Raw genomic sequence first — 12,314 nt, 5'->3', positions numbered from 1 at the left:
GTTACATCTTTTCGTAAATTTTTTATTTCCAAATTTTACTCTTTTGTTTGCTGACTTGAAATTTTTTATTCTCATTTTTTTAATTCAAATGGAATCAGTTATTATTAATTAATTGATTTTTTTTTTTTGTAGCAATTAGTCTTGGGTTTGAAACTTCGTCAATTAATATCTCCTCCATTGGAACTCTATTTATCTCGATTCTTTTTGCATTGGGTTTATTTTGAAGAGAGTTCTAAAAATGGATAGTTTTGTTTCGAGATTTGCATAGGATGATGATCGTTTTGTGACTTGGAGGTTAAGAAGTGCCGGAAAACATAACTTTGTTCATCTTGCCGGTCGCCAAAAATCGCCGCCGCTGTGACTACCCCGAGACTTGTTTCGTTGTTTCAGACGCAACCGTGAAGTCCGTTTTACCAAATTCACAAGCAAAACCATATTTAGATTGTAATGCATTTAGATTTTAATTTTGTATATACTAGTTTAGATTATGTTGTGTTGTCCCAAAATTTGTTAGCACATATTATTATTATTCAAATTTGGTTGTACCTTTTTTTCTATCTGTAATGTATTTACGATTACTTATACACCTATTAATTACTAATATATTAACTTCTATTTACAACTATCTACTATCATCAATCAATTTTTGTTTTGTTGAGCTACGAGATTCAAAAAGTGAAGATGAAAATTTGGATTGAAAAAATAAAATATATAAGTTAATAATTGTAAATAATAGTTAATAAACATAATAAATTGGTTAATATATGTTAGTAATAGTTAATAGCGTTTACTAACAATTTTTTTTTTTTATGAAATTGAAGAAGAAAAAAACGTCGAAAGCTAGAATAATTCAAACAAATAATTTAAAAGAATAATCAACGTAAATAATGAGAGAATATAAAAATAATTAAGGATTAATATTAATGGTAGTTACTTGATTTAATTTAATTAATAAAACTTGAAGTATGTAGGCTGGAAAAACAACATGATAAATGAGTCATTTTGACCTTATAAATAAAATCTTGTGACTATTTATTTAAAATTTATCAAAAGTTAGCTGATTGAAAAAATATAATGTTTCATATGGTTATATCATGGTTTCAAATGCGAGAGAAAATCAACGAAAATCGCCGGCGAAGTCGCTGCCAGTGGCTTAGCGGCCGACGACACCTGTATTTTTCGTATAGTTGTTTGATGTCGCCGATTTTCGTCGATTGTCGTTTCGGAAGCTGTGGATTCGGTTGTTCTCCGGCAATTTTTTCTCTAGCTCACCGGACTATATTTTTTTTCCTTTGAAGAAGATAATAGGAGAGAGAGAGGGAACCGTATGAGATTCGGGGAAGAAAGAGAGGGGAAGAAAAAGTGAGTCCCAAGGAAAAATCGTATTAAAGTGTTTAATGGAATATGTCATAATGTCATCTGAAGCAAAAGTAAAAAAAAGTGGGGCCCAATTGTAAAGAGAGCGGAGAGAATTTGTTTTTTTTTAATGAGAGGAGAGATGATGACGTGAGGGAGAATTTTTTTTTTTATGTCTCTTTGAATTTTTTTTATACTTCTATCTCCAGTTATTGATATTTATCATCTCAACTTGAAATAAATTTTGATAATTTAAATACCTTTTTACAACTTTTGATTTTTATTTCTAAATCCTCATCTAGATTTAAGGGACATATGCAATCGATAGTGTTTTTTTTTTGTTTTTTTTTTTTTTTGTAGAATATTCATGTGTATATTTTCCGTAGACTTATTATAAAACTATATTTCACAAATCTAGAACATTGCGAGAGCAAATAAAATTGCAAGTATGAAACTATTTTTGTTTTGAAGTATAAAACTAAATTAAGACACCATAATTGGAATAATTATAGCTTATGTATGACATTATTATATATAAAAATGTATATTGTTCTAACCATAGCAACATCAATTAAACGGACAAATCTACCTCTAGCATAAAGTAGAACCCATGTTACATAATCACCAAGCTTATGATTCTATTGGTCTCAATATTGCAAGCTTCAAGAAAATCAACCGAGTTTTATCCAACCGGGACGTCCATCGGGATTCTATTGATACATAATTTTCTATTGTAACTATATGTTTGTAAAACATATTTATTTCATGAACAATTTGGTAGTATGTAATTCAATATGGAACATTTATATTAGATATGTATGATTTGAAGTGTTTTAAATTTGGACTATATTTACAAAGAGAATATATATATATATATATATATATATATATATATGTATGTGTTTGTTTCGCAACATTATTTCCGTTCGGTTTTCCGTCGGCACATCAGTTTTCCATCGAAAACGGCATTTCACTTGCCCTTTTCTACAATTTTTCCGTTCGGTTTTCCATCGACATAACGATTTTCCATAAATCAGGAGGCTCGAAATGGCAACGAAAACGACATTTTTTTTCCTTGGGTTATATATCTCTACTGACCCTTAGTATAAACGAGGAATCACAAATGCGACCGTAGTAGCTTTTATAAATACGACAGGGCAATAACTTTAATGACAAAGTAATAAAAAAACTTGTTCAGAAGATTAAAAACGACAACTAATCAACAAAATGGGCTTGAGCTTGAAGAACCATTTGTGAGGCTGACAGAGGGTTACTCTTGATTCAAAACCGAGACCATCTGTTGGGGTCTGACGACATTAATGGCACATCTAGCAGTGGCCTGGAGAGAGGAAAATAATATGATTGTTTTTAGTTAGACTGGATAATTTGACAAACAATCCCTTTATAAATTTCATTACCTCAAAATATGAATTGAAGTTCAGACGCAGAAGAAAACGCCGCAGAAATGGGACTCGTTGGCTTTCAACTAGTGTGCTACTTCGCAATATGGTATACAACGAGTTTGATCTCTTGTCGAATTCCTGAACCAAGTAAAAGAGCAAACATATTCGAAGGAGGATGTTGGAATTTGAAAAATCAGTTTGGCTCAAGACCAAAGTAATGAAAAAGGCTTATAATTTAGAAGCAATATTTGGCTCAACCAGAACATGTACCTCAGTTATGTGCTGTAGCTCAGATGTGTTTTCACCGTTTTCTTGGTTTTCAATGCTCAAGCAGAACTGAAGACAAAGTTCCATTATACTATCAAGCATTCTTCGTACAGAACTAATGTCCAAGAATGATTGTGAGATTAATGCCGACAAATACCTGTGAGAAAATACACACAAAACACGAGCAATTCAGAACCTGAATGATTTTGGGCATCCACCCAAAAATATTATTCAAGCAGAACCAGAACAGGTCACAATGTAGAATAATAAATGATGTATATAGACAAAGGGATGAAAGGGACAAGCCCAAAGCCCTGTAACCGTAAAGGAAATGGAGTTTTCTGGTATTGTCCAATGTATACATAAATTCTACTGCATCAACAAATCGTTCGATTACATTTTAGTAAGGCACAATGAGCATATAAGCAGAAATAAAAAGCGCCTTTACGCTTTCCCCCAATGTACTTCATTTTAATAACCAAAACGTCTCAAATAAAACAATTTTTTTTTTTTGAATCCTAGGCAATTACAACCCCATTTTGACTTACTCTTGATGGAATCCCACAAGTTCAGTTAAATCTTGAGAATCCTGAATGCGAGCTTGAAGAACGTTCCATTGGGATTCTATAAGATCCACCTAAAACAATAAAATGAGTTCAAAACCATACGATGAGCGTATCAAAACTCAGACAGAATTCCTTTTGAGATTCTAGCATATCAATTCTAGACACAAACAAGATAGGAAAAGGAATCTAATACACTTCTGTGTCACTAAATATTTTGGTGAAAAATGGAAAATTAATTAGGAGATTGTCAACAAACATACAACTACTAGAGAAGGTGAAATCTAATACACTTCTGTGTCACTAAATATTTTGGTATTGCCAAGAGGAAATTAAACAGCAATACCTGTACGTAAAATTGAAGATTTCTAATTAAGAATGCCATATGCTCTCTAATGCACCACATGGGTCTGAATTGTTGCCATCTCTGTTGTGATACGGAACCCTTTAAGCAAGCATTGCGGCAATTGGCAAAATCTGTGTGATCTTGGTGCAGCGCAGAGGCCCATGATTTCTCCAATTCCATTTGTGTTCGCTTGAGCCGCAATAAATATTGGAAGACCCTTGTATACCTGAAGAAAATTATTCCGTACCCAAATAAATTATTTGTTATGACTTATGATGGTAATAATCGATTTTTTTGGAAGTTTTATCCCTCTTTTGAAATCCCTTTTTCTTCATTGACAGTTGAGATGACATTGTGATTATCTGTTCCAAAGTCATTAGATATATTCCGAAGAAGATAGGAAAAAAAAATTTTGCTTCCACGAATTTCTGTAGTAATCTTACTTAGATAGCACTTCTTGCGTGAAGAACAGCTGTAGCGGCCAATCAACAGTGTACTCAAGAGAAATCCCATTCCAGCCATCAAGGACTGTTTCTGAAGTAACACTTGAGTTTCTACCGTTTGGCAAGTCACCTTGGGAAGATTTAAGAGTCATTCCAAATGAAGGCATCCTAGTAGGTACAAAATGGTACTAATGTTAATATAAATCTTTTTTAAAAAGAAACACTGGTGTAATTTTATGGAAAAACGTCTGAGCCATAGGGAAATACAATGCTAGATACTGAGAGGACAAAGGGAACCAGAACAAGCACTAATCGTACACGCCAACCCATTTCCCTAAACCTAAACTTCTTCCGTCGAAAGATAAATATAGGCAAATGCCTTTACAGAGAGCTAGCCTAATCCCTAGACGATTCAGCAGACGAGTACATCTTATAATCATCACAAGAGGAAAAAAGCCATAATGCAATACAATGATATATGCTGTCGAACAGTCCGTTCAAGTTCCATGACTCATTGTTGAAGATGGACAGTGCAAAAAGTGATGGACGAGATCTGCCCCTGCCCTATTACATAGGGAGCAGATGTTTGGGAGCAGCACTGAGGTGAAGGTTTAGCTTCTGAACACGATCAGCGGTGTTGACTCTTTTTTAAGAGGCCAGCTAGCAGAAAATCTGAACTTTAATCGGCACCGGGGATTTCCAGAGCTAGAAAATAGGGATGATGGGCTGATCAGCGGATGGAGCAAGGTCAGAAGACATATATATTACAGAAAACTCTATTGAATCGTTAAGCCACACATGACGATCTTCTAAGCCCTCCCACAAAGTAACAAAACTTAGATTTTCGGGAAATACTATAGCTTCTACCGACTTCCTAGTAGACAGATTCCTTGGGAATAACAAATTCCAATCAACTTGTTCAGGAGAGGGGCGTGTTTTGTGCCGGGCATGACTGTTCCAGCCCTGGGAAGTGGTCTTTAAGACTAAATACGACCCACCAATGGTCCTCCCAAAATCTCACAATAGACCAGTCACTTAACTTTCAAGAACACCGACTATAAAACTCCTCACAGATGGAACACGCGGATGCTCAAAGGGCTCCGATAAATGTGAGCAGTGGAATCCCCCAGATCCCAACCGTTGTTCTGAAGGCCATAGATTTTTTTTTTTTTTAGAAGTGGCATTATTAGCCAAGATTACATGATATATTGGCCGCTACAGCTATTCTTCACGCAAGACGTGCACTCCTCCCCGAAGAAGTGGCATTGCAAGCGCAGGTTACACTATTAGCCAAGATAAGTTCAGGGGCATTATGCTGAAAGAGGATAAATCCTCCACATGTAAGGGGACATGCATTTTTGCAGCTCAGGGGGCTCGAACCCAGGACCTCTCAGTCGAGGTATGTGTGGGATTACCACTAGACCAAGCTAGATACCACTCTGAAGGCCATAGATTGCTCTAATAACTCTATGACAAAGCTCCGTCTTCTTTCAGAAATCTCTGTAAACACTTGAAGAAGAGAACTTTATCCCTATCAACGAGACTCCCAAACCCAAAACCCCCTTGTACTATGGAAGGCGGTACGTTTCCCAAGCTACACTTGAACGGGGAGGATCCTCCAATCGAAACCTTTCAGAAAGAACCTCTTCATGATTTTTTCGATATCATCGGCCACACCCACCGGCATCAATATATATTGAGAAAAGATAAGCGCTAATTTATACAAATGAATTCACTCTAAATTTAACTTGAAAGAACGACACATGGCTCTAACCGCAAAGATACTCTTGAGAAGTATTTGTCAACCTCCCCAATACTCTTTGCTGCCGCCTGCATTACAATCAGTTCCAATTAACTCGTATTCCAAATGCCGTTCTAATTAAAAAATCAACTGGCAGATTGATCAATTTTTTACCTAATTAGATTTTTTTTCTTTTCGTTTTTTGGAGTTCTTTCACATTAGTCTTACCAGCTGGAAAGGAACCATAAGGTCAGCTTCAGCAGTTGACTGTCGAGGTGGTAAGCGCATAAGCTGACGACTTTCCTCAAGAAAACACTAGCATGATAAATAATGTCTTGTTATTTTAGAAGCAATATCCAATGAACAAATGATATCAATAAACATATTGACGGGCTTTTTTTGTTGTTGCTTAAAGAGTACATGTTGTAATTATTACTACAGATAGTCCATCCTGCAGCTTGTCCATCATTTCCAAACCTTAGAAATAATAACTACATTGTCATAAAAATAAGTATTTGCAAACAAATTAAACATAGAAAATCAATTAGCTTATGAAGAATTTATTTCCGTAATTTGAAGTTGACGTTATAAATGGGGTTGTTCATGCACCCACTGCTCACCTGGAAAAGATCTCCTTTGGCCAAAAGAAAATAGTCTTTCATAGCTTTCAGATGCCCATTCAAGTCAGCTCGTACCACCACAAGCTGATATATAAAAAATTACATTAGAGAATACTTAAGAAACCAGTTCAATGAAACTACTAGATCATAATTATGACACCCAGCACCTTCCAAAGCTGTCTGGCTGAAATAGCACTAATGGAGTCAATAGCATACTCAAATCCTCTTTTTTGAAACTCTGGGGCCTCCTGTAGCAAGTAATTTAGCTTTGAGATCTACTTGAAGCACTGAAAATAAAAACCATACATTTTCTATTGCAGCCTATACCAAATGTAAAAAACTGTCGAGGGAATAAAATATTGAAGGGGACGCACACGAAATCATCTCGACTAACTTCTAGAGTTTGTTCTGTAGCACTGGATTTCTAATGCTACAAACTACGAATGAACATAAAAATGCATCATAGTATTAAGGTAGTGCAAGGAACCTTAAGTTCTGAAAGCAAGACTTCAATCATATCAGCCTCAGATTGTGGAAGCAACGCTTCTTCAAACTTCTCTTTATCAACAAAAGGCTCCTTCTCAACAGGTAAATGTCCGAAACCTTGAAACCTCTGAAAACATTTGGGCATCTGCTGATTATATGAAGGATCCTCGAATCGGAATGCTTGGCTAGGATTGCGCAGAATCCTCATAGCTTTACCAGCTAAGAAAACTGATTCTGCAACGCGCATGTCAATGAATTCTGGCAGCATATCCTACAAAAAGAAAACATAAGATAATTTAGTAGAAACTTGTATGAGGGCAGACATATAAGTCATCTTTGAGGCGCTAGTAAAGACAAGGCTAATCAAGATACCAAATATAAATGAAAACCCATATGCCAATCAGTTAGAGACACGCCATCCATTGGTAGACTTGACAACTTTTCTGCTACGTCCGATTGAGTTGAGCCTTGCTCTATACCCCTGTGTCCCTGCCTGAAAAGTAATTCAACCAGAATGTTTCATGTTACTTTCATCAGAGAAAACAAAATGTCAGCTTGAACACAAAACCTTTAATGACAGATCAATCATTGAGATGAAGGTACCTAAGCTCACGGAAAATTGCAGTAAGATATACAAATTCTAACATAAAAAAATAACCATCTCAGATGTGATATCTCTATTTTAGTTGCTGCTTGACAGAGCGATATTCATTTATTGAATTCTAGAAAGGACACGTGACCAATCTTTAGATCTTTTTAAGTTCCTGAAAAGAACAAGTGCCTAAAGCTTACAGACTATGTTCAACTTAAGACAATGCTAATTTAATTTTTTATTTTTGATAACCGTGACATCGGCTTGGATAGACTCTTGTAAGCTATAAAGACAAAAGTTCCCTCGAATATTACCTCCTGATGAAAAATTCTCCACACTGATCTTGAAGAATCCCATAAACCATCCATGAAGCAAGCTGATTATATAATACCTGATGTCCATGCCAAAGAAGCCTATATTACACGCATTGACAAGTGAGCACATTGATTCAATCATAATGCAGCTTATTCATTCTTGCCTTCAGAAAATTATTAAGTTATGCTAATCAAAACCTTTAGTAAAGTTTCATCACATTAATCATTCAGGGCATGTCAGGTTGCAAAATCAAAATAAGAATAAACGAATAGCATTGGAAAAAATCAATTATTTTGTTTGAGTTTCAAATAATCTTAAAAAAACTAAGCTGGATCAAATAGTTTTTGACAATTTCGCCGTCAATATTCCAATTCTTTCACTTATAGCCATGCTCATACTATAGAATGTCACTCGCCAAATTGAACAGCCCATTCCATCCGCTCACCTAGATACTGATGATTTCATAACACAAATGAGAGGAAGATAAGCTCTTGAACAAAATCATAAATAAACCAAACAAAAACTTTACACAGTCATTTTATTCCATTCATTTCCATAACATCCAACCAATTAAAGGGAATAAAGCAAACATGTCTCTTCTCAATGCCGGTAATTCAACACACCTTTGAATGCAGGTCTGCAACTCGGGAACTCCACAATGGCATCGCTTGTGCAACAGGTTGAGAAGTTGGCCACCGCGAATATCATCACTCTCAATCTCTGCAATGAGCTTGTGCAAAGGCGGCAAAAGAACAAAGAACTGCACGCCGAAAGAACCCATCATAAAGTCCCAACAAAATAAACCACCCAATGCAAATCCCCAAAAAAAAAAAAAACCTTGTTGAGGCCCTCAATGACTGTGGCCAAGTTCGGGACATTATCGGCCAAAAGCCTCTGCTCGACGTGAAGAACAGCAGACCTGTAGACCGTCAGAACCTCGACGATTCCGTTCGCCATCGCACTTTGGTAAACGCTCCGCCGCCGGAATTCCCCTCTCGAGAGCTCCGTCAGAGGACTCGCGTCGGTGGACCTTATCCAGCTCAGATTCCGGGACTTGGTGGCAAATCGATCGAGCTCTTTGTAGTGAAACCCTAGCGCCACGATCCTCTCAACCAGGTCTCTGAATTACGCAAATTAGCATGCATCATCACCGCTCGAACGGTGCTTTGTGGACACATATGTATGAGGTCAGGGTTTATGAGTACCTTTCGCTGGGCTGAAGGAAGGAGCAATCTGGAGCGAGTTCGAAGGTTGATTCCTCGTCGGAGGGGAAGGAAGCGCCGAGTGACTCGTGATGGTCTCTCCGGTCGGTGATCAGATCACCGGTGTAGCCCAGAAGTGCAAGCAAAATCTCGTGAAGCATCGTTGTTGTGAAGAGAGAGAGAGAGAGAGAGAGAGAGAGAGAGAGTCTTGTTTTTGGAATGAAAATGAATCATAAACTGGAGTATGAACTAAGCAAACAAAGTTTATATTTTAAAACGAAATTGAAATTGAAAATCATGAATCGGCGGGATTTTATATTTTCTTTGATCGTCTCAAGTCTCAATTAAACGAGGGCAGTCTTCTTCAAAATTTGGAATTGGGATTTTATTCGGGTTGTGTTTTTTTTTTTTTTTTTTTTTTTAAATAATTTCCGGTTGTAGTTTCAAATTCAATTAGTAACACTAACATTCAATAGTCCCGTTTGGCATAAATTTGTTTATAAAAAAAGTGTTTTTAGATTTAGTTTTTGAAAAAAAACTATTTTTTTTCAAAAACTGACAGGTGTTTGGTAAACTGTTTATAAAACCGTTGCTGTTGGTAACAAAAGCTGAATTAGCGTTTAGTAAAATAAATATATTATAGTAAAAAGACTAAAATAGACATATTCTTAAAAATTAAATAATAATTATTAATATGCTTATTTATATGCATATATATATATATATATGAATAATATTTTTTTCTTAAAAAAAATCAAAGAGTAAAAAAGCTAACGTAACAAGACAAACTATTATTGGACTCTAACGACCAACGATATTCTAATAAAATGCACAAATTATTTTTGAACAAGTTTCACTCTTAGATAGAAAAAAATGATGATGCAGAGAAAAAAGTTATGTATTATGGTACAAAAATCCTCGCAATTTACGAGGGGAGATAGAATTTAGAATATCATATTGTACAAAGTACAGATGACTTAGAAACACTTTGTACCAGGATATTATGTATAGCAAACTAAAAAACACTTTTTCCAAAAGCTAAGAATCATAGCTTTTCCATCTCGTGTACAAAATCTAAAATCAATTTTGAAGTTTTTTGTAAAAACAGTTTTGCCAAACACCGGATAAACAGTTTTGTCAAAATCTATTTTATAAATTTTTTTTTTTTTGTGATATTATAGCTAATTCTAATTTCTTCATATTTTTATTTTGAATAGTATCGTAACTATGTTTTAATTTTAGCCAGAATTTCAGCCATTATGTGAACATAACTTTTCCATTCGAAAATTTTCTTTTGACCAGCGAAACTAAGTTCCGTCCATATGTCTTCCTTTAGTACTCTAAACCAAATTACTTGCAATAAGAAATTCGACATGACCAGTAAACCATCGTATTTATTTCTTGCCTAAAGTTCTAATATTTTATGAAAATATGACCATTTGGGCCATAAAAACATTATATTGCAATGGGTTATATAGGTATATAGCCACGCAGCTATAGAGGTTTTGGTTTTAGTCAACCTTTTGTTAATTTTCTGTTAATAGCCACATCAATCTATTTACAGCATGTTAAAATACGTGAATGACCTCAAATAACCCCAGCCAAATTCCCGCCCATTATTTTTAGCCTATTAATTTAAATGGAAAAACAAATATTCGGTCATAACTACTCGCACAAATTGAGGGAGGATTTAAAACTCAATAAATACACATAAAAATTCTACAGTCACTACTACAAATAAGCCTTTCTGGTGCGGAGAGGCATTAGGTGCGACATGTCGCACCTAAAAGTCGCACCTAATTAGGCATCAGGTGCGACTTGTCGCACCCATAGGGCTCCAGAAAAGAAAAAAATTTCGTTGATTTTAAGTGGTATTGGGTGCGACTAGTCGCACCCAATAGTTTTGAAAACTTTCAGGTGCGACTAGTCGCACCTGAAAGTCTAAAAAAAAAATTAGGCGCTCAACTTCTCCCCCTCATTTTTTTTCATTTGTCTGACGTGGAATTAATTTTTAGATTTTTTTTTTTACTATCAGGTGCGACTAGTCGCACCTGATAGTTTTTTTAGGTGCGACTAGTCGCACCTGATTACTAGGGTTAATTTATAAACTCAGCTTCGTCTTCTTCATCTTCTTCACTTCTTCACAGCCTCTCTCTCTCCCAAACTCCGACTCTCCATCCCTCTCTCCCTCCCTCTGCGAGCCACCACCAAATATCTCACTCCCTCTCTCTTTTCCGAGCCACTACCATCTCCCTCCCTCTCTCTTCTCCGAGCCACCACCATCCCCTCCCTCTCTCTTCTCCGAGCCACCACTTGGAGTTTTTCGAGCCTTCTCCGACGTCCAAGTCCGCGCGCCGCTCGTCCTCAGACCGGTCTTCTTCTCTCTCTCATGTGCCGAGCACTGGACACCGCGCGCGCGCGTCTCCGCTGGTTCGCGCGACCAGCCACCACCACCGCTCCCTTTCTCTCTCTCTCGACGAGCCTCCGAGCCTCATTCCCGAGCCCCGGCACCTGCAACGAGCCGTGCTCCGTCTCTTGGTAAGTTAGATAATGAATAATTTCCTTTTGATGCATTCTTAATATGAATTATAATCGGGTTGGCCGAAGAGCCTTTTCCGATCAAACAATCTGTTTGTTCCTTCCTCTTTCAGGAAAGCTGGCTAATAGACTCAAGAATGAAGGGGCAAAGGTAAAATATGTTCGTTGAATTAAGAACAAGCAAAGTCTTCATTTGACTTGTTTTGGTTCTTATTTGTCAATGAATAAAAAAACATTCTTTTTCGGAGGCATAGTTTCTGATAAGTCTCTTCTCACTGATGGGACTTGTCACAGGTATTATTGGCAGCCAGGGACACATTTCGAGCAGCTGCTAGTGATCAGCTTGAGATATGGGCCGAGAGGACTGGTTGTGAGATCGTAGTGGCTGAAAAAGAGAATGCCAAGGCAGCAACGGGTTGTTATTACAGAAAAAAAAAATGAA

At 36.5% G+C, this 12,314-nt stretch overlaps 1 protein-coding gene across 2 annotated transcripts; it reads right to left on the bottom strand.

Annotated features, from left to right (window-relative positions):
- Positions 1-2,359: 2,359 nt before the first annotated feature.
- On the bottom strand, positions 2,360-9,650 carry LOC149390598 (gamma-tubulin complex component 4-like). 2 transcript variants are annotated; one of them, XM_089621276.1, is made up of 16 exons: positions 9,338-9,650; positions 8,970-9,252; positions 8,756-8,892; positions 8,132-8,230; positions 7,598-7,718; positions 7,227-7,496; positions 6,907-6,987; positions 6,740-6,823; positions 6,348-6,434; positions 6,153-6,208; positions 4,379-4,546; positions 3,936-4,161; positions 3,575-3,663; positions 3,030-3,183; positions 2,775-2,897; positions 2,360-2,695 (listed from the first exon to the last, which is right to left on the bottom strand). In XM_089621276.1, the coding sequence occupies exons 1-16, from the start codon at positions 9,493-9,495 to the stop codon at positions 2,627-2,629; spliced, it is 2,205 nt and encodes a 734-aa protein (XP_089477402.1). In that variant the 5' UTR covers positions 9,496-9,650; the 3' UTR covers positions 2,360-2,626. The 2 variants fall into 2 exon arrangements, 1 of the variants encoding a protein (XP_089477402.1); XR_016300334.1 differs by lacking the exon at positions 2,360-2,695 and having other exon boundaries at positions 2,864-2,897; positions 3,575-3,650.
- Between the last annotated feature and the right edge of the window lie 2,664 nt (positions 9,651-12,314).

This window comes from Urtica dioica, chromosome 7 (assembly GCF_054948205.1).
Source record: "Urtica dioica subsp. dioica isolate 48M chromosome 7, U.dioica_male_clone48M_v1_H2, whole genome shotgun sequence".
In the NCBI taxonomy this organism is placed as follows: domain Eukaryota; kingdom Viridiplantae; phylum Streptophyta; class Magnoliopsida; order Rosales; family Urticaceae; genus Urtica; species Urtica dioica.
Note: the sequence above shows the minus strand (reverse complement) of the source record. Positions and strands in the feature narration are given on the sequence as shown.